The sequence below is a fragment of the Anolis carolinensis genome, chromosome 5 (assembly GCF_035594765.1).
Source record: "Anolis carolinensis isolate JA03-04 chromosome 5, rAnoCar3.1.pri, whole genome shotgun sequence".
Lineage (NCBI taxonomy): Eukaryota > Metazoa > Chordata > Lepidosauria > Squamata > Dactyloidae > Anolis > Anolis carolinensis.
In genome coordinates this window covers 177,198,439-177,218,442 of record NC_085845.1, presented here as the reverse complement: position 1 = coordinate 177,218,442, position 20,004 = coordinate 177,198,439, and the positions used below count along the sequence as shown (strand labels likewise).

General features: G+C 37.1%; 1 protein-coding gene across 1 annotated transcript in view; it reads right to left on the bottom strand.

Moving 5' to 3' along the window:
• The window catches only part of large1 (LARGE xylosyl- and glucuronyltransferase 1), a 370,540-nt gene that overhangs the window by 135,406 nt on the left and 215,130 nt on the right, over positions 1–20,004 (bottom strand). The window contains exon 6 of the mRNA XM_003220873.3: positions 13,097–13,268. Coding sequence (XP_003220921.2) covers positions 13,097–13,268 — 172 coding nt within the window. The remainder of the gene's footprint in view (positions 1–13,096; positions 13,269–20,004) is intronic.

The window sequence follows — 20,004 nt, the reverse complement described above, 5'->3', positions numbered from 1 at the left end:
ATTATATTGAAAAATTACATTTGGATATAAACTTACTAGAAACTGTTTGAAGCATTGCCAGAATTGGAGATCCTGGCTTGTTTCTCTTAAGAAAGCCAGAATATGAAAACAAAATGAAACAAAAAAATCCTTATTTAATATTAGCCTCTCAACACTGCAATCATATCAGGAACTTCACAATCTTGGTTTACCATATTCTGTAGGGATGTAATTCTTCACCAAGAAAACACAGAAAATATTATTTCTCTGTTGAAATATTTTTCCTCTGCAGAAAATGGACAAAACAGCCATGTGCAAATTTTACACAGAATAAATCCTGAACTGTGAAGATTCTCATCTGTCCAAGGTTCTTCTCATCAGGGTTTTCTGAAATTGTTTTTGGTCATTTTTCAAATATTTCTTTCCATTGACAATACCTTATAGACATAATTAATGTAATGTGCAATAGAAATATTTCACGTGCAAAATAATCCTTTCTTTAAATAAGAACTATGCAAATAAGGCCTTTTCATACACTATGCATGGAACACTCCCTCCCTCTGTTATATGCTGTGATAAGACCAAACTAAGTTCTATTTAAACAGAATCATGAGCAGGAATTTGTGAATTTGCTAGACATATCTAGCTCAGCACAATGGAAATGGCTCCTTGTTATTTTCTACACTTTTGACCTACTTGGCTTCTAGCTCCAGTCTTTCCCTTCCTTGTTCTTGTTTGCTTTTACTAGTGAGTTGACCCCAGTACAAATTGTTCCTCACGATTATTATATCCCAACATCTAAAAGATAAAGACATATGCAAAGTGTTGTGTCCAATACCAGTGGAGTGACGCGTCCATTCTAAACTTTAGTACAAACTAAAAGTTACATCTAAGATACGTCAATTAAAATGTTAAACAGTGGTGTCCAATCTTCAGTCCAACATCAAGAAGCCCTGTCAGCTTGTCCAATGGAATTCAGAGAACTGAAATCCAAAACACCTGAAGGGCCAAAGGTTGGATGCCATTGGTCTAAAACCTGGATTCACCACTCCAACAACATCTGGGTCATCAACCACCATTACTAAAGATTATCGCTGAACAATGTGTTGAGTCAAAATCATAGTGAAGAGAGTTGTTGGCAATCAATGCTTCACTATAATGGGAGAACAAAGAAGTACAGAGGAAAGTACGATAGTATTGCAGGCTCTAGAACTAGAGCTAGTGCTTCAGGCTCTTTAAATGGGATCATGCTTGTTATTGGAGTCACTGCTGGGAGAAAGGTATTTGTAGAAAGGAAATGTGGGAGATAAGTCATGAGTGGATTTATACTCATCTACAAACTTAAATTGAGACTTCAATGCCTTATTTCTATGGGATTGAAATAGATCAGTCTTTAAACTCAATAATCTGTTATTGTATCTAGTTTACTCCTAGAGATGGTAAAGACATTCACTCACACATATGTCCCCTACAAAGCCCAAGAGGAAGAGAAAGATGGGGCGAATAAAGTGATCAGTGGCAAACATAAATCTTGGCTGCTAGGCTATTCAAGAGAATCTCTGTGGCCAATAAATATAGCAAACAGAATCATAAACATTCTTTTTGTTGCTATGGTTTATCAGACTAATGATGTCAAAATTTACTGCATTAACCCATTTCAATACACATGCTTTTTTATTTTGTCAGAAGATCCAAGCATTCCATGCTATATAGCTCACCAAATATGCTGCTACTCAGTAGGTTAGGTCACAATATATAGGAAGTTATATTCTGTTTTGTTTGCCAATGCATATTAGAGCTGACATCTGCAAATGCAGTCATCTGCAGATTAAAATAGTAAATGTGATTATCTGGCCCTGGAAATCTACAACAGGTAAAAGTTCCCGAAGGAAATTTACTGTCAAAATGCAGAACCACTGAGGCCATATCTTGGGCTTTTTTATACACATTGAAGAGAAAGAAACAGGTGTTCTATTAATAGAGACAAGTGTTATTCGCCCTTCATGCATATCAATAAAATGCAGACATTTAAATACTATTGTAATAGCTGCCTGAAAATTTTATTAATGCATTTTGCACTCCCCTATTTCTTTAAATGCGTCAGTCTATATTGTGGATTTTCAGACATAATAAATATGAGTGTCACTGATACTGTATCTTAATTAGCAAGAACATGAAATCTATTATATAGACTACTAAATTAATGAGAATAATCACTGCAGAATTTAAGGAGAGATGTTTCTGCTTGTACAGCCCTTGAGTTAGAATGCTCTAGGCTAGCACTAATAATTCAGAAATGTAACACAAACCAAGAAACTGAGGGATTAAACTGCTGCTTCAAATTACTCTGGAAACAAGGAAAGAGAGATGTTGCCACCTTTAAACCTGCTAAATTATAGATAGTCTAGTAATGTACTGCATTTGTGGAATAAAATCTCTATAAAATCAAAAGATTTGTTATTACAGTATCCTAAACAAAGAAAAGGCCTTAACAGATAGGACCAAAGATCATCACAAGGGTCCTGTTGAATTAGAGCCAAGACCCATTGCCTGGACATACTTTTCACATATTGACTAAGCATTTCTCTATGAGGGATATGGTTATAACTGAACTCCTTAACAATTAATATCTAGAACACACTGCCAGTTATACTTGAAATGGTATATAGTCACCCGGACTAGTAGGAATGGTCTTACTGCCAAAAATACAGCCAGTTCTCTTTAGAAGCTGTCCATGTTGGCAGCTGTCACTGTATCCTGTAAAAAATTAATTTTACATTAACTTGTCAAAGTTAATTCTACAGATTAACTAGTCACTCTGTGAAGAGGCATAACATGGTATCTGTTGCAGTTTGGTTCCAGGACCTTACAGTAGATACCAAAATCTATGAATGCTCAAGTCCTATTATATACAATGATAGAGTAAAATGTTGTCCCCCATGTTGTTGTTTATTCGTTCAGTTGCTTCTGACTCTTCATGACCTCATGGACCAGCCCATGCCAGAGCTCCTTGTCGGCTGTCGTTACCCCCAGCTCCTGCAAGGTCAAGCCAGCCACTTCAAGGATAACATCTACCCATCTTGCCCTTGGTCAGTCCCTCTTCCTTTTCCCTTCAATTTTCCTCAGCATCATTATCTTCTCCAAGTTTTCCTGTCTTCTCATGATGTGGCCAAATTGCTTCATCTTTGCCTGTAATATCCTTCCCTCCAGTGAGCAGCCGGGCATTATTTCCTGGAGTATGGACTGGTTGGATCTTCTTGCGGTCCAAGGCACTCTCAGGATTTTCCTCCAACACTACAGTTCAAAAGCATCTATCTTCCTTCTTTTAGCTTTCCTTATGGTCCAGCTCTCGCATCCGCAGGCTACTATGGGTAATACCGTTGCTTTAACTATGCGGACTTTTATTGCCTGTGTGATGTCTCTACTCTTCACTATTTTATCGGGACTGGTCATTGCTCTCCTCCCAAGAAGTAAATGTCTTCTGATTTCCTGGCTTCAGTCTGGTTCTGCAGTAATCTTTGTGCCTAGAAATACGAAGCCTGTCACTGCCTCCATGTTTTCTCCCTCTATTTGCCAGTTATCAATCAGTCCGGTTGCCATAATCTTGGTTTTCTTGATGTTTAATTGCAACCCAGCTTCTGCACTTTCTTCTTTCACCTTGGTTATAAAGTCCTTTAACTTTCAGCCATCAGAGTGGTATCATCTGCATATCTAAGGTTGTTAATGTTTCTTCCAGCAATTTTAATTCCAGCCTTGGATTAATCAAGCCCCGGATGTCGCATGATGTGTTCTGTATACAAGTTGAATAGGTAGGGTGACAGTATACAGTCCAGTCGTACTCCTTTCCCAATCTTGAACCATTCTGTTGTTCCAAGGTCTGTTCTTACTGTTGCTACTTGGTCATTATACAGATTCTTCAGGAGACAGACAAGGTAACTTGGTATCCCCACACCAAGAACTTGCCACAATTTATTATGATCCAGACAGTCAAAGGCTTTAGAATAGTCACTAAAACAGAAATAGATGTTTTTCTGAAAGTCTCAACCTTCCCCCATTATCCAGCAGATATTGGCAATTTGGTCTCTCGTTACTCTGCCTTTTCGAAACCCAGCTTGTACATCTGGAAACTCTCGCTCCATGTACTGCTGGAGTCTACCTTGCAGGACCTTGAGCACTACCTTACTGGTATGTGAAATAAGTGCCACTGTATGAAAGTTTGAGCATTCTTTAGTATTTCCCTTTTTTGATATGGGGATATACGAGGGCTATCCACAAAGTAGATTACGTTTTGGAATTAAAAATGAACAAAGTATAGGAGAAAACATTTACCATATGCAGTTGAAAGCCACACCCAAATACCACATCTCACGTAGTCGCCATTCAAATCTAGGCACTTACCATAGCGATGAATGAGCTTTGCAAATCCTTCCCCACTAAATTCTGCCGCTTGCATCCTCAACCACTTGCTTCCAACAATGGGGGCATGGCTGGCAACACAGCGTTTTGGTGACACTGCACAGCTGCGGGGAAGGCTGACCAAATTCCAAAATGCAATCTACTTTCTGGATAACCCTCATATATTGTTTTTTCGCAATCTGTTGGCCATTCTTGTGTTTTCCATATTTGCTGGAATATGGCATGCAACACCTTGACAGCATCATCTTTCAAGATTTTAAACAGTTCATCTGAGATCCCATTGTCTCCTGCTGCCTTGTTATTAGCAATGCCCCCATATAAAATGTCAAAATCCAGGTTTGCCATTTGGAGTTTTTAAAAACATTTTCAGGCCTTGGATGATGGAATTTATGATGCAGAATTTGTATCTTTAGCTCTATTTAATTTTCAGGAAGACACAGAAAGGCTGCAACACTTAAATAAAAACAGAAATTATATTCTAAGTGAAACGGATATTAAATTGTAAGGCATGCAGGGCATAGCCACTTCCACATGAGTCAGGCCATATTATTTAGCACTTCTGTTGTGCTCTCTCATCATGAACTAAATAACCTCCCCCAAATCCTAATGGCATATCACCCTGTTAATTCCTTTCCAAAGCAGAAGTTAAATCAGCCCAGGAAGGCCCCATGTGGATCCAGAGCCAATTTCCCAACATCTGAAAGTACTCAGTGCAGTTCTTGAAGAAAATGAGTTTTATATTGTCAAAACTAAGGTGGATTGTATTTAAATCACTGGTTTTAATGGTGATCTAAATAACCAATTAAAAACCTTGATGGTATCCATCTGTGCTTCTAAGCAATTTTCCTAAAGAAAGATTGCATGCTCGCTGGTGGCTGGAATCCTTAAATATGCACAGTGAATGATTTACAACTAAATGTAACCTATTTTCTATCCCACTTTTGTTTTACGGGAGGCTAGATATGTTATTACTGCACAAGATTTTGCAATAATAAATGGTAATATACAAATGTATTGCTTTGGTTAGCAAGCATTTATATACTAAATTACTACATTTGAGCAATTTATTTCTCAATACTGTAAGAAAGAAACTGAAGTTCAGTTCACATACTCAGAAGTCACCTTGTAAGATTGTTAAATTATTTGAAGGGGGTTACAGTAAATATGCTGAAATTGTGAGAAGGGGGGAGGGAATTTATTTGAAAGATACTTTGCTCAATAGAAACTAATTTTAGTCATGTAGGACTGGGGCACAGGTCAAGATCAAAAATTACTTTATGTGAAGAGCCACTGATTTCCAGACTCATTTGAATGCTGATTTCAAGAAGTATAATGCAACTATTTATAATGCAGACCTTTGCAGGTTAAAAATTTGAATATGACTGATGCCCAGATGGGTGAAGCCTTACATAGTTTCACAAATATGTATATTCAGTTAGTTCCAGCATTTGAATGGTAAAATCACTGCCTATAGTTAGGATTCACACTCAGAATCTATCTTATGTTTAGATATCACATATAGAGTGAGATTCCTGCAGTTTATGTGGTGCTACTTAAGAAGGGAGCCCCCAATGGTGCAGTGGATTAAACTGCTGAGCTGATCGAAAGGTTGCCAGGTTGAAATCTGGGGAGCGGGGTGAGCTTCCGCTATTAGCCCCAGCTTCTGCCAACCTAGCAGTTCAAAAACATGCAGATGTGAGTAGATCAATAGGTACTGCTCCGGTGGGAAGGTAACGGCACTCTATGGAGTAATGCAGGCCACATGACCTTGGAGGCGTCTACGGACAACGCTGGCTCTTCGGCTTAAAAATGGAGATGAGCACCAATCTCCAGAGTCGGACACGACTGGACTTAATGTCCGGGGAAAACCTTTACCTTTACCTTTACTTAAGAAGTTTCATTGCATCTAAAATGGGGCAACCATACTGCTGAACAAAGTCAATAATCAAGATTGTATAACTGCGTTATTTGCTACTTTCAGTGGCTTTTGGTCCATTCCCAGGAGTGGTTTTTGATATGTAAGGCCCCAAATTAGCTTAGAATTGGGATACCCAAAGGACTGTTTTGTCACTATTGAGTCAGCCCAGTTATTAAATTCTTTGAGGGGACTGCTACTTCTCATTGCACCAGCATCTGGTTCATTCCTGGGCTCTTCCACGCAGCCATATAACCCAGAATATCAAGGCAGATAATCCACAATATCTGCTTTGAACTGGATAATCTGAGTCCACACTGCCATATAATTCAGTTCAATGTGTATTTTACACAGCTGTGTGGAAGAGGCCCCTGAGAATCTATTTGTAAGTTGCTTCCAAGTCTTGGGACTCTCTTTTGATAGCTTGTTTTGCACTTTCTCTATTATGGCCTTTTACAGATAAGACTCTTGTTGCTTTTAGGTGTTTTGGTGAGCAGCAGATGTTTCATTCTTCTTGACCCAATAACATCTCAAAGGCTAACTGCCACTGTTAATCTTTCATACTCTTTTACACAGTTGTGACTTGTTTTTATGCTCTATTAATGCTGTGAGCTGACTCTGTTATTTCATTTTTGTATGTGTCTTTCTGGGGGAATAGATAAATAAATGGCCATCATCTTCAACCTTTCCTCCAATTCACCTTTAATTGTAAGACAGCAAAAAGCCCTTAAATTCTCTTTCATTCACATCTGCTTTATTACCCTTATCGAGGTGATTTTAGGAGTTATCGAATGCCAGTTTAAGAAAGGCTGACAACTTTATACCCAGAGTTTCAATATGCATATCTGTGGAAGGCAATACATAATGATATAACATAAATCTATGTACATTGACTTTCTGTTTGCCTCTTTTTTTCCAAATCACAAGAAAATGGCTGGATACTTTCCTCCAAAATCTGAAGTGTTTGCTTGGGATGCTCAGATTTAAAATACAGGCAATGTGATGTATAAAATTTGATTCTGGTTCCAATTATTTTTTTCATCACATGTTCACCAAATTTAGAGTGTATTTGGGTTGGTTTGATTGAAAATTTCAGGCTACGTAGTGATTATGAAAATGTTGTGCTTTCAGTTCCAAGCAACCTGTATGTCTATGGAACATGCTCCTAGCCCTTTATTTTTCCCTTCTTCTTTGTCTATGTAAAGCTTGACCCCACAAATTACTATGTGATAGTTTTGATTCTGCTGTAACCTTCATCTGGATAAATCCAAGTTGTCAATTTGGGCCATTCATACACACTCAAAGTGATTTGCAAAGGATGTTTCATGCTAGTTCTTATACAGGCAGTGATTTCTGGGGAACTATTATCAAGCCAATGACACACTCATTTAAATGTATCTTATTTCTTCTAAAAATTATGTAAAACTGCACATAGTGAGACCTGTTACTTCGGGCAATTTGAGGAGCAATATCCCAAATGTACTCATATGCTTGAGCTGAGGGATATAACATTCAAGAGTGACTATGTGCCAGCCCTTCCTCAGCTGTGGGCACATGTGCCTCCCCCCAAACTGCTTGTGACCTTTTCTGGTATTTATGATGTCAGAACAGATTTTTATTACTGTTTGAACTGTTGACGCAAGGCAAACAGGTTCAGCAGCCTGTGTTTATCCAGGCAAGATAAAAGCACTGGGATGTCAGTACATTTTGCTTAAATCAACTTGCATCACCTTCTGTCCAGCTGCTCAGATGATCATCAACCCAACCTTTTTAAAAGAGTAGGTTTTAAATACAAAAATGAAGGGTGTAACAACAACTTGTCAACTTTTTTCATTTGTGTTTAAGGTACAGTGCCTCATATTATAAAGTATGCATTTAAAAATGCAAGATATAAATGCAACAACAGATACTACAAAGTTATGTGTCACTTGTTTGTGGTAGTTTAGAGTTCACTAATTTCCAGGTGGTGTTGGTCTAGAATATATATTTAAAAATATACTTTTTGTTCTTCCACATTTTCCATGAAGAGCCATTGCTATGAGGCCATGTATTCTTGGTATCTGTGCAGCTCATTAAATTTGGAACATCTTCTGGAAGCAGTGCAAGACCTTCCTATTCATAACAGCCTTTTCTGCAGCATTTCCTAATATGATGGCATCCATATGTTTTGGATGAAACCTATCCCTGGCCAAAAGTCTTTTTGGTTGGCACTTTTTTTGAGAGAGAGAAACTTTGTATTTATTATTTTCCAAAGAAGAAAGTAAAAAAGAGTATTTCATATAAAATTCAATAAGTCATTATTAACTCACATAATATTCCATAAATCAAAATCTTCCATATTTATCTCTTTTCCTCCTTCCTAAACCCCCTTCTCATCCCCACCCACTGAGGAACAACCTAGCTATTCATTTTAATATCTATTACCTTTCATGTGGAAGATCATCTTAATCCTATCTTCCACTTTCTTGTTCTCCTCTATTCATTCACATAATCAACCCATTTTCTCCCATTTTTAATCCATACATCTTCATTTATCTGACCACTAGATATTGCCCTTCTTCCTCATACAAAATCAAACATCATATAATCTGCTAATTTTCTGGAAGGCACCACATTGAAGAATGCTGCTTTACTGGCTAGGGCAAAATTACTATAGGCACATAGATCTGGGAGACAGGTACCTGGAAATAATCTAAACTTTTGTTTGGTGCTGTATCATTACGTTATTGTGCAACCTAAAGTCTTGGCAGGTGTATCCCACCTTTCTTACCATGGCTCCCCTACATATGACCCATATTGCAATCCTCTCTGCTTCACGAGCAATTTCTTTGTACATGCCAGTGTTTGAAATATGTATATACTTTTTGAAATTTAAGGTTCTTTGTTATAGATACGTATCTGGTGTGTTCAAGACCCAAGAACACCTCCATGCCATGAGTTTCATAGCCAAGGTTGAGGAATGAAACCATCTGGGGCCCTGAGCAGGCAGGAGCCTGACAACATGAACCATCTCAGACTGGAAGACCTGTTGGCTAGACAGAGGGACATTTGGGAGTTGTGGGGGTGGGATTTGAGGGATGGAAAGTGAGAAGTTGCATGTGTTTTCTTCATTCATTACTTTGCTGTATAGTAATAACCTAGCTTTATTGAAATGTCCAAGATTTCCTTGTGAGTGAATTTAATTGCTACTAAGGTTTTGCAATCATCACACTCTTAACCATTTAAAATGCTTTACAATGTTTTAGAAATGTAATGTAATTCAATGGATTATACCTGAGCCTGGACAGAAGAATGAAAGGGAAATAACCCTGATAGGTTTGCCTTAGGGTCACTATAATTCCAAAACTACCTGAAGACCCAAACAAAATAAAAGTAGCCATTTTAGAGGGGAAAGAATCGTCTTAAAAGCAATGGAGCATTCAATCAAACTGGTTTCTCTGTAGGTTTTAAGGCAGAGGCTGCATGGCCACCTATCACGGGTACTTTTCTTGTGTGTTGTTCCTTCATGGCAGAATGGGTTGGGACTGGATGGCCCTTGTGGTCTCTTCCAATTCTATGATTCTATTATTCTTTGCCTTGCATGCATGCATGCATACTCCCCATGATCTACTCAGCCTGGAGGTTGTCTTGTTTCCAGATAAATACAATATTTGATGTTGTAGCATGCAAAATAAGACTGCTTCTCCTGCAGTTATCTATCATTGCACCTCTCTCCTATTTGTTTCTGCGATGTGGCTGTAATCCTGTCAGTCTCTAACTGGAGCAAGGGCAGCATATGTCAGCTGCCAGTTGACAACTGGGAGTAATTAACCAGACTTCTGTACGAAGGCATAAGGAACAGAAATATGGATTATCCATGCAAATCAACCCAGCATGAAGAAATGTCACAGATCCATTACTTTTGTGATTCATAACCTCAGCATTTCCTGGAGCATTTCATCTATGTATGACTACAGCCCCTGCAAAATACATGTTGGTTCCTATTGTGCAATGACTTTCCCATGACAACATAAACAAATTATAAATTAAAAAACATTCACCAGGTCTATATTCCTACATGAGCACCCCAGAAATTAGCAGATCTATAGAAAAGCTTGATAACTTTTCCTCATATTAATGAAGACTCAATGTCAGTGTGATATCAATAGTCATTATTCTATCTCTTATCTCCAAATTATTTGCTTAGCAACCAAAGCACTTTACACAAGGAAGGATACAAGATTCTCATGCTTAACAGGCATGGAAGCAAATGGCCAAAACCTAAGATGGTTATTTATAGGTGACCAACCTCTAACAAGATGGAAGTAATTCAATTTTATATTGTTTACTGGCATTTTGTAAAATGAAATCTAATGGATTTAATGTCATAGTGATTTCAGGCAATGCATATATGCAAACTGTGCAATGTGTGGGACTGGATTATCTCAGTGATTAGTCTGAAAAATATGAATAATTATGCACAATTCTTCTCGTGGGGATCTTAAATGCTCTACATATACATTTTGTGATATTTTCCACCATTATTATCTTTGTCTTCTTCACACAATGACTGCAGGTATTTTTTAGAGTGACATGCAAATGGTAAAGTCCTCAAAGGGTTTTAACATGAGCCAGTAGGTATATGGGTATCTTTTTAAATGTTGTTCAGATGGAGGAATCTGTCTTATGTCCAGTATGTGCTACTTTGTTTCAAAAGCAAATCATATCATTTGACACAGGTAACAATACACATTTTTCAAGCCATATAATAATTGAACAATAGTTTGTGTTGACTTAGTTTTAGACTGTTTAATTGGCTGAGTATCCTATTTTATACTTTTTTGTTTGTACTTTTTGTTGCCTAATATACAAAAGATTTAATATCTATTTTGCTTTTATATATTTCACCTATAATTCCATTCAATTTTTGCATTATGCTATATTTAAATGATCTACTGAAAATATTCAAATTCACATTTTCTTTTACATTTCTTAACTCTATTCTCACTTCAACATTTAAATGCATATTTTGACTATTGATAATGTATGTACTGACATTTGAAACTTAAGTTCTTGTCCACACAAGAATCTTAAAAGATATGGATATGACCATTTGACATATAATTTTTTAAAGATTACAATCTGTAACATCTATAAAGTAACCAGTAAGGAAACAACAGCAGAATAAGATATTCAAATTGAGTTTACCTGAAACACACAATTAAAATATGAATGCCTCCTCATGCAAATCACAATTAGTGGCTAGTTGATATAGTATGATTAGCAAGAATCATATGAGCGAATGAGCACCAAAAGTTGAGTACTTCATGTAAATCTGAAGAGGGAAAGAAAGATTGCTTCTTCTTCACGACTCAGCAGATAGCTCATTTCTCTCTGTAGAGCCTGCTGTGAAAATGTGTTATCCTCTCAAACAATATCAAACTCGATAAGGTTTGTACCAGACAGTCCTTGCCAACAATTGGATGACCGAATAAGTTTTATAAAATACCAATGATTTCAAAATTGCCCTCAAGAACAAAGCAGATTATGGAGTCAACCTTCTATGGCAGAGGAACTGTCTTCTAATGACTGCACTTCTATGTACCATTTGAAGCAGCATAATGGATTGTCCCCAAAAGATGGTTTCAAATATTTTGTGAGACCTCCTAATGGGAAAGTGGTGGATGGAATAAAAAAATTTAAAGTAATCACTACAGATAGATTCCATTAGACAAACCTCCAGGGAGAGAGGTAATTCATACCCATATTCAGGAATCAAATGTATTGAGAGTACCAGCCATTGGGAACAAAAGGAAAGAAAAGAAAGAACTGAATCAAAGTGAACAAGATGTGAGTATCAAAATGGCCCAGAATAAGATGGGATGAAGTGAACAGTCTCATACAAACAAATGTTAATAAATATGAATGTTCCTTAGCAATATTAACATGACTTGCTTTATCTCTATTAGTGAACTGCTTAAAGAGGCCCTTCATCATTGATTAAATATGAACAAATAGGGAAGTAAATTTGAGAATTGATGAGAGATTTCTGAAACACACGCTAAATATTTTCAGACGCTATGTTTAAAGAAAAGAGTAAGAAGTGATTTATCCAATAAATACTGAGGCTGGATCTACACTTCCCAGGACTTGATCCCAGATAATCTGCTTTGAACTGGATTATATGAGTCTCCACTGACAAATGATCTGGGATCAGATCCTGGGAAATGGGGCAGTGTAGAAGGGGCTTGAGTTACATAAAACTTCTTTTCAAACTAATCAATTCTGTGAGATTATACAAGAGTTTCAAGCACAGGGCTCTATTCTATAGTGTCATTGTATTAATGCTTGTCAAGCTGAACTGGCCTTCCTTCCACAACCTCCCTGTGAACCCTTTAAATCTGCATGTGCTGGAAAACTACTGAGACTAAAGATGTGAATATATGGGAATATGCAGTGTGTCTCAAGGGAAGAAGAGGAAGAATTTCTGCTTGAGGAGTAGAAGCCCATTCACAGAACTATGTTTCCTACTCCTATCTCATTTATTATTTCTGCCATTGTAATTAGCAATTGTAATGATCTAATGTAGATGACAGCATGATATGATCCACCATGATATGATCCTATTCCCTGATGCCACAAATGGCAATGTAGTTTACTGTTGGTAATAAATGAATAGGCAATAGTCAGAAAAAGGAAGTAGCAGCAGCTGAAGAATAGTCACCTGAAACCATAAAGAATTTCATGCACTCTTAAATAGTGAACAAAAAGAAAGAAATATATAAAAAGAAAGGCATTATACAATACCTTTGAACTTGTGAAAGACAGCCCATAGCTCAGCAATGTCTGTAGCAAAGGTAATGTCTGTGTCAAGAACAATGACCCGTTCAAGGTTGGCAGGGAGAGTCTTTGTCAGAACCAGCTTCATCAGCCCATAAATACCAGAATAGTGTTTGTTGGGTATCCAGGACACTTCAGACTAATAGACAGAAAGGACAGGGAAGAGAAAGGAAGGAAAAGAAAAACTTAATTAGAGACATTACTTCTTAAAAACAACAAGTTCCTCAACTTTTGTCTTAAATGCTGATCCTTGGAATCAAAAAGAAGTACTAAGCAAGATGAGCAGCAGAAAGAATAGTTTTATCTGACACAGATGGATTGGCAGAATCATTAGTAGTGATTAGCATTTTATTCCAAAATATAATGTGATCATACTCTACAAAATCTCTGAAATATCTAGAGCAAAAACCACAGCTATGTTAACTAAGTTCAGCAAAGATGCGTATGTTTTCTATTCTAAGATATGTTACATTCTCTATTCTACTCTGAGTCCCAATATACAAATGCAATAAATAAAAATGAATAAATCCTCAAACACATTGAAATTAAAAATCCAAAAGAACCACTTCTTATAGCATGACTAAACTGGATATTTTTGGAGATTGTTTGCCTCTGACAATATCTGGATCACTTCTGTGCATGAGTCAGCCCAACTGCATGTCCCCATGCCTATGCTTCATAATTGTCCATAGATGTGGCAGCAACTAGTCAATGGTGGGCTCTATATTTGTACACATTCTTCTCTTTTAACAAACAATTTACCCTTCTTTTGTGTTTTTTAAGAAGGCCTTTTTGCTCCAATCCATTTAATTAATTAATCTTAATCAACATTATGCTGAGTTTTTAAACTATTGCATGTTGTGTTGTCTATGAGATTGAGTTGATTTTTGTTGATTTTTGAATTGTAATGCATGCATGAAGTACATATTTGGTTGTTGTTGTTGACAGCTTTTCTGTTCTGAAACATGGCAATAAAACAATAAAACGAAAGAGGAAGAAGTATCCCAGCAAGCAAAATAAGGAGGCAACGGTGGATTAGTTTTCCAATGAGATATTTGGTGGGCAGCCTACACTACAGTAGGTATTGTCATCTTCTTTCATTAGGTTTTGTCATTATAAGGTAAATGTAATTACAAGGTAGTCCCAACAATAATTGACTGAGAGTTGCAGAAAAGGAAAAATGACAAGGGAGAAAAACAAGCTTAAATTCTAATCATTGGCTAAACGGGCCGGCAGAACCTTGGATATGTGAATATCTTGGATAATAAGGAGGGATTAAGGAAAAGCCTATTAAACATCAAATTAGGTTATGATTTTACAAATTAAGCACCAAAACATCATGTTATACAACAAATTTGCCAGAAAAAGTAGTTCAATACGCAGTAATGTTATGTTGTAATTACTGTATTTATGAATTTAGCACCAAAATATCATGATATATTGAAAACATTGACTACAAAAATGCCTTGGATAATCCAGAACTTTGGATAAGTGAGTCTTGGATAAGTGAGACTCTACTGTACTGTCAATTCTGCAATATGACCGTATCCCATTCTCGCATTTACAAATTATATCAGCCTGGACAGATCTAAAATTTGGGCTATTTTTACATTTTGCAACAAGACTGAATTCCTAGAAGCAAGAACAGAAAATAAATTATTTGAGCTTCATCTACCTTTTCCAGGTACAAACTGATTTTCTGTTTTTATTGTGTACTGTGTTATTATTATCACGAGAGTGGTGTGCTTGTAGACCCTTGAAAATCAAACACATCATTAAAGAAAAGTCATACTTTCATTATAGTCAGCACTGGTGTTTTGCAGAAAAAGAAAACGCTGGGGTTGAACTGTTTATTCTGGGGATACAGAATAAATTCTTTGTATTGTAATAATTTCTGGTTCTGTTGAAACCCAAAGATGTTAAAGGAAAATACCAGTTTATAATGAAAACTGAAAAGGTAAATAGATCAGTTCTTTAGGAAAATGACAGGGGGAAAAGAAACAGAGAGAGGAGAGAAGACCAATCCTATTGTAATTTTTTTTAAAAATTATTCTTTAATAGATTACAAATTGAGCTGATAAACAAAGTTTGCTTAAGAAACAAAGTGTAGCCAAACCTGAAGGCTGACATATTCTTCAAATTAGTCTTAAGAGAGAAGCCTGTAGTCCAACACTGATCAAAAGAGAGAATTCTTTCTAAACTTCAGTATTCATATTCATATTTTCACATCTAGAATATGTGTTGTACATGCCTTCAAGTCACCTATTAATTTACACCTTTCTCATGAATTTCACAGCATTTTACTAGGCAAGGAATACAGAAGAGTCATTTTGCTAGTTCCTCCCTCTGAAATGGAACCTAATATATCTGGTATCTAGAATATTAGCTGCAAAATGATCCAGTTTTACTCAACATTTTCAACATTCTGCTCAACTTGTACTAAAAAGTTATCCTTACTCTTCTATGACTATTTAAACCAAACTATTAGAAAACTCCCAAGAAACCCTGTCTATAAGCTTTTCAACTTTTACCCTTAACAAGGCCTTCTTTTCATTTGTATTCTATTTTAACTCCAAAGGTAGAACTTTATGGTGCTATGACTATGCTGCACTTTTAAGAACAAGGACATGGAAGCAGACCTTGCCATTACAGAACATGTCTGGCAGAACACATCAGATTTAAAGAAAGGAGTTTTGAGAATGAAAGAAATAGGAACTTTGAAAAATGACCATGGAAAATGGTTATGGATTCCTACATAAAGTTGAAAATTGTATGAGATATGAGATTTATGGGGTCACAGCTGATTAGTTACTTGAGGGCACACACTTATATAAGGTCCAAAAGAATGAAAACAAGAACAAAATGCTCAGTAGTTGGTTTCCTTCAAGGGGACCAAGTAGAATTCCAAAAGAGTCATGCAATCTTTTGGCTTCCTCATAATTCTTTAAAACTAGATCACAAAAAGTTAGACACAATTAAATAAGTTCTTCTGTTAAAACAACACTAATTAAAAACTTATTAAACATAAGGGTGAGAATAAAAGTACACCCCCCCCCCCCCATTTAAAGATGCTGGTGTATCAAACAGTTACAAGCCAAAGACTTGATTCAGGCCCCTTCCACACAGCTGTATAAAATCTACATTGAATTGGATTATCTGCAGTGTGGACTCAGATAATCCAGTTCAAAGCAGATTTTATCTGCCTTGATATTCTGAGTTATATGGTTGTGTGGAAGGGCCCTCAGTTTTTCTAATGTTGCTTGATAGTGGAAAGAAAGGAGGCTCTATGGGAGGGAATACTACAGCCCAGGCAATAGTCATTAGGCATTACTCTGCTTATTTAAAATCCCATTCACAAACAAGCAATCCAAAAACAGCAAGAAGAAATACAAGCCACAGAATATTGTCAGCATTAGTGACTAGTAGCAGAGATAAGAAGAAACCCCTACTAATGAGCAGAAAATTACATGTAAGCATACAAATACATGTTTAAATGAAGTGCCCTTGAAAATTCACTTTAATTCCTCCTTATCTTTATCAAATAAGGCATTTGATTGGCTAGAAAGCAATTTAGAGCTTTCTGGTTATGTTTAGCATAACTGGAAAAGAATTCTTCTGAACAGAAATTAAAACAATGCAATTTGACATTATGAAAGAAATTGTATACAGGTTGTTTTGTGCACCTGATTTATTTTCTGTATGTAGTCAAATAAAGAAGCTCTGGAAAAAGCCATAATCAAATACATTTGCTTCAGTTTCTATGAAACAGAATGCTCACGTAACAAAATGATTACTCAACTTACTTAATTATATGTATGTTTAAAAGATTACACATATTTAGAGTAACATATGGGTATTCTGACCTTAAAACCAAGTACAGTGCTCATATGATATTTTAGGGTAACAGAAAAACCACTTCTCAGAACCCAAGTACTGATTGCAGCATGTTTGTGAGCTCTGCAGATTTGAACTGCCCTGAAATGATCATGGTTGTACTTTTTGCGAGTGTGTGTCATCTTATCTTTTGATTCTACTCCAAAGGGTTTTTTTCTTTTCTTATTTTATATATTTCCCAATTTATTATTTAGCATACACACAATTTTTCATGATGATTCCACATGCAGAGAATGATCTAAGTACAAACAGAGTATGTTGCAGAAATGATACCTGTCCTGAATGAGAAGAGTCACCTTCAAACGGTTTCTAATTCCTTTTGCTTCCAGGCTATTACCCATGGCAATGTGTCAATGCACGGCTGAGAGTCTCTTCTGATCATTCTTTTAGGTATGTCAATCACTGTTGTGAAGCCAGATGCTTTTTTCAGAGATTCACCTTGAATAAATACTTGGGAGTTCTCTAGGCCAACTGTCCCCTTGGAGCGTGTTCACATGGTTGAATTTATCTCTCTTGTCTAAGCCAACTGAATTACCAAGGTGTCCCAATTTCACTTCTTTTTTTAATTGCACAAGTGGGATTCAAACAATACATTGTCATCCTTTTAAAGTTAATGCAGGGTGCATTGGGGTTTGAATGAGGGATCTGATGGTGCAATCTTGGTCCTTTACTCTCCCCGATTAAAGTAGTTAATGTGAGGAATGAACGGCTAGCTTAGGAACTGGTGTGAGGACTCATGGGCCTTGTAGTCCTGTTCCTAGTACTATTGTGGCAGACGAAGAGGAAAACATGGGGTTTTCGCCGGTTCAGCAAGAGCCGGAGTCTCTTCACCTGCAGGATGTTGATGTTTGCCCTCAAGAATTCAGCCAAACAGGCCTTGGGCAGTACTCCCCACCGTTTCCCAGAAAAGAATCTTATTCCAGAGAAAGGGGAGCCAGAGAGGCCCAACGGAGGAGTTTACGCTTAGCTGCCAAACATCAAGCTGATTAGGCTTGCTTCCCTTGGGAAATTCTAAGGAGTCACACATCTGGACAGAGTTGGGTTTCGCTTCTCGTTCTCTAGGGAAAGAGTTCTGTTGGCGGGAAAACGAGACCCAATATAGGTGTTTGGCACAAGGGATTCTTTGCGGAGTCAATTGATCAGCTTGAGGAGAGAGATCGTGTGTGGACTTCGTAATCCCAGTTCCTTGCTTCCCGGATCAAGCTTCAAGCCTTGCCCTGTCTCACGGTTTTACCACGGACTCTGTTCATGCTTCATGTTCGTCTTGCCTCCAGTCACGGATCTAGTCAAGAATCAAGTTATTTCCAGCCTTGTTGTCAAGTTTCATTGGACTCTAAGACTCTGTTATTTCCCCACACTATTGCTTGGCAAAGTGTGTGTTTCGGTCAAGTGGATTAAAACTTTGAACTCTAATATCTTATATTGGACAATACATTTCTGGACTATATTTGACCTCATCTGAAAGGTCTGCTTCTGAACTATATTCTTCACTTGTTTTTATTGATTTTATATATTTCTTTAATAAAGATATTAGATAGAGACTGGCCTCTGTGTAAGGTTATTGGTGCTCTGCAGCCAGGGTCCTGACAACTGGTGGCATACTGCTAGAGTTGGAGGTCTGGAAAGTGAATAGGGGTCTGATCTAAACAAGTAGCCATGCCCACTCATTTCCTTGTAGTTAACCCTCTCATATAACCATCTGCCTTTGAATTTATAAGTGTTTGTTTATTTGAGAAACAATGGTAAAACTGATGTGATGAGATGGAAAATAAATTACAACTCCCATATGTCTCAGCAGCAATGGAGTTCAAGGCTCAAGAAAATCCAATTCTTTAGGACGAGACACACAGACATGCATACCTGTCAGCCAGGCATCCTCACAATACAACTCCTTTTTTTGCAAGGCTTATTCAGTTGAAGAAAGGCAGAGGAGTCCATGCTCTGAACTGTTTTATTATGCTTGACTCAAAATGTTGTCCACATTGTACCCTCAAGCTCAGGAACTGGCTTGGATGCATGAAGTATCCACTTCTGGTGCCAGATACCTGGATGTATGTCCAAGTCATGGGTGGAAGCTATTTGTGTTATGGTCCCAAGCTGTTCCCTTCTCTTGGATGACAAAGCTGTGGGGATCACAGAGTTTGCCCTGTACAATGTTTGGGACAACTTTGGCTCTAAGTACTCATGTTGAAGCATAAAACAGACTCGTCTTGCTTATATTCTTGTAACTCTATCCTAATATTTGTAAAACTTACAAAGGATTTAAATCTGTTTAATAAGGTCTTTCTAAATCACTACTGATGCACAACTTCTCTGTTTGAAACCTGATCTCAAGCAAATTCATCTGTCCACTTTTAGTATAACTGCTTTTACAAAAACTAAGACTATACATATAACGAATAAGAAACACTTTTTCCTTCCCAAAACTAAGCTATAAAGAACAAGCAGTAAAACAATTACTGAAGGAAATATTAGTGATAAACATTGAAGAATGCCAGAGTCAACTATACATGCTAATCATGTTCCTGCCCGATTTCTCTTGCTACAATGCCTGTGTTGGGAAGAAAAGATTAGATTCAGCAAGCAAAACATTTAGATTGCCCCGTTCTTCCATTTCAGAGAAAGAAAGAGCATCCAAGCAAGCCTTTAAGTGTGATACTTAGCTTTTCTACTGACTAGATGAAAATAGAGACTAGAATCCTGTTTCTTTGTCCAGACAACCCTAAATGATTTCTACTCTCTAAATAGCTTGCAATGCTATTTGTAAAGTAATGATTTTTGAAAGAACACGACCACTCTATTCCTCATTGGTCAGATCCGGAATATGTACTGTGTCTAGTTCTGCAATACAAAGAAGATTTTAACAAGCTGAAACCTATCCAGAGAAGGAAGACCAAAATGATCAAAAGTCTGGAAGCCAAACCCTATGAGGAAGAGTTTAAGGGCGCTTGGTATGTTTAGCCTGAAGAAGAGAAGGCTCA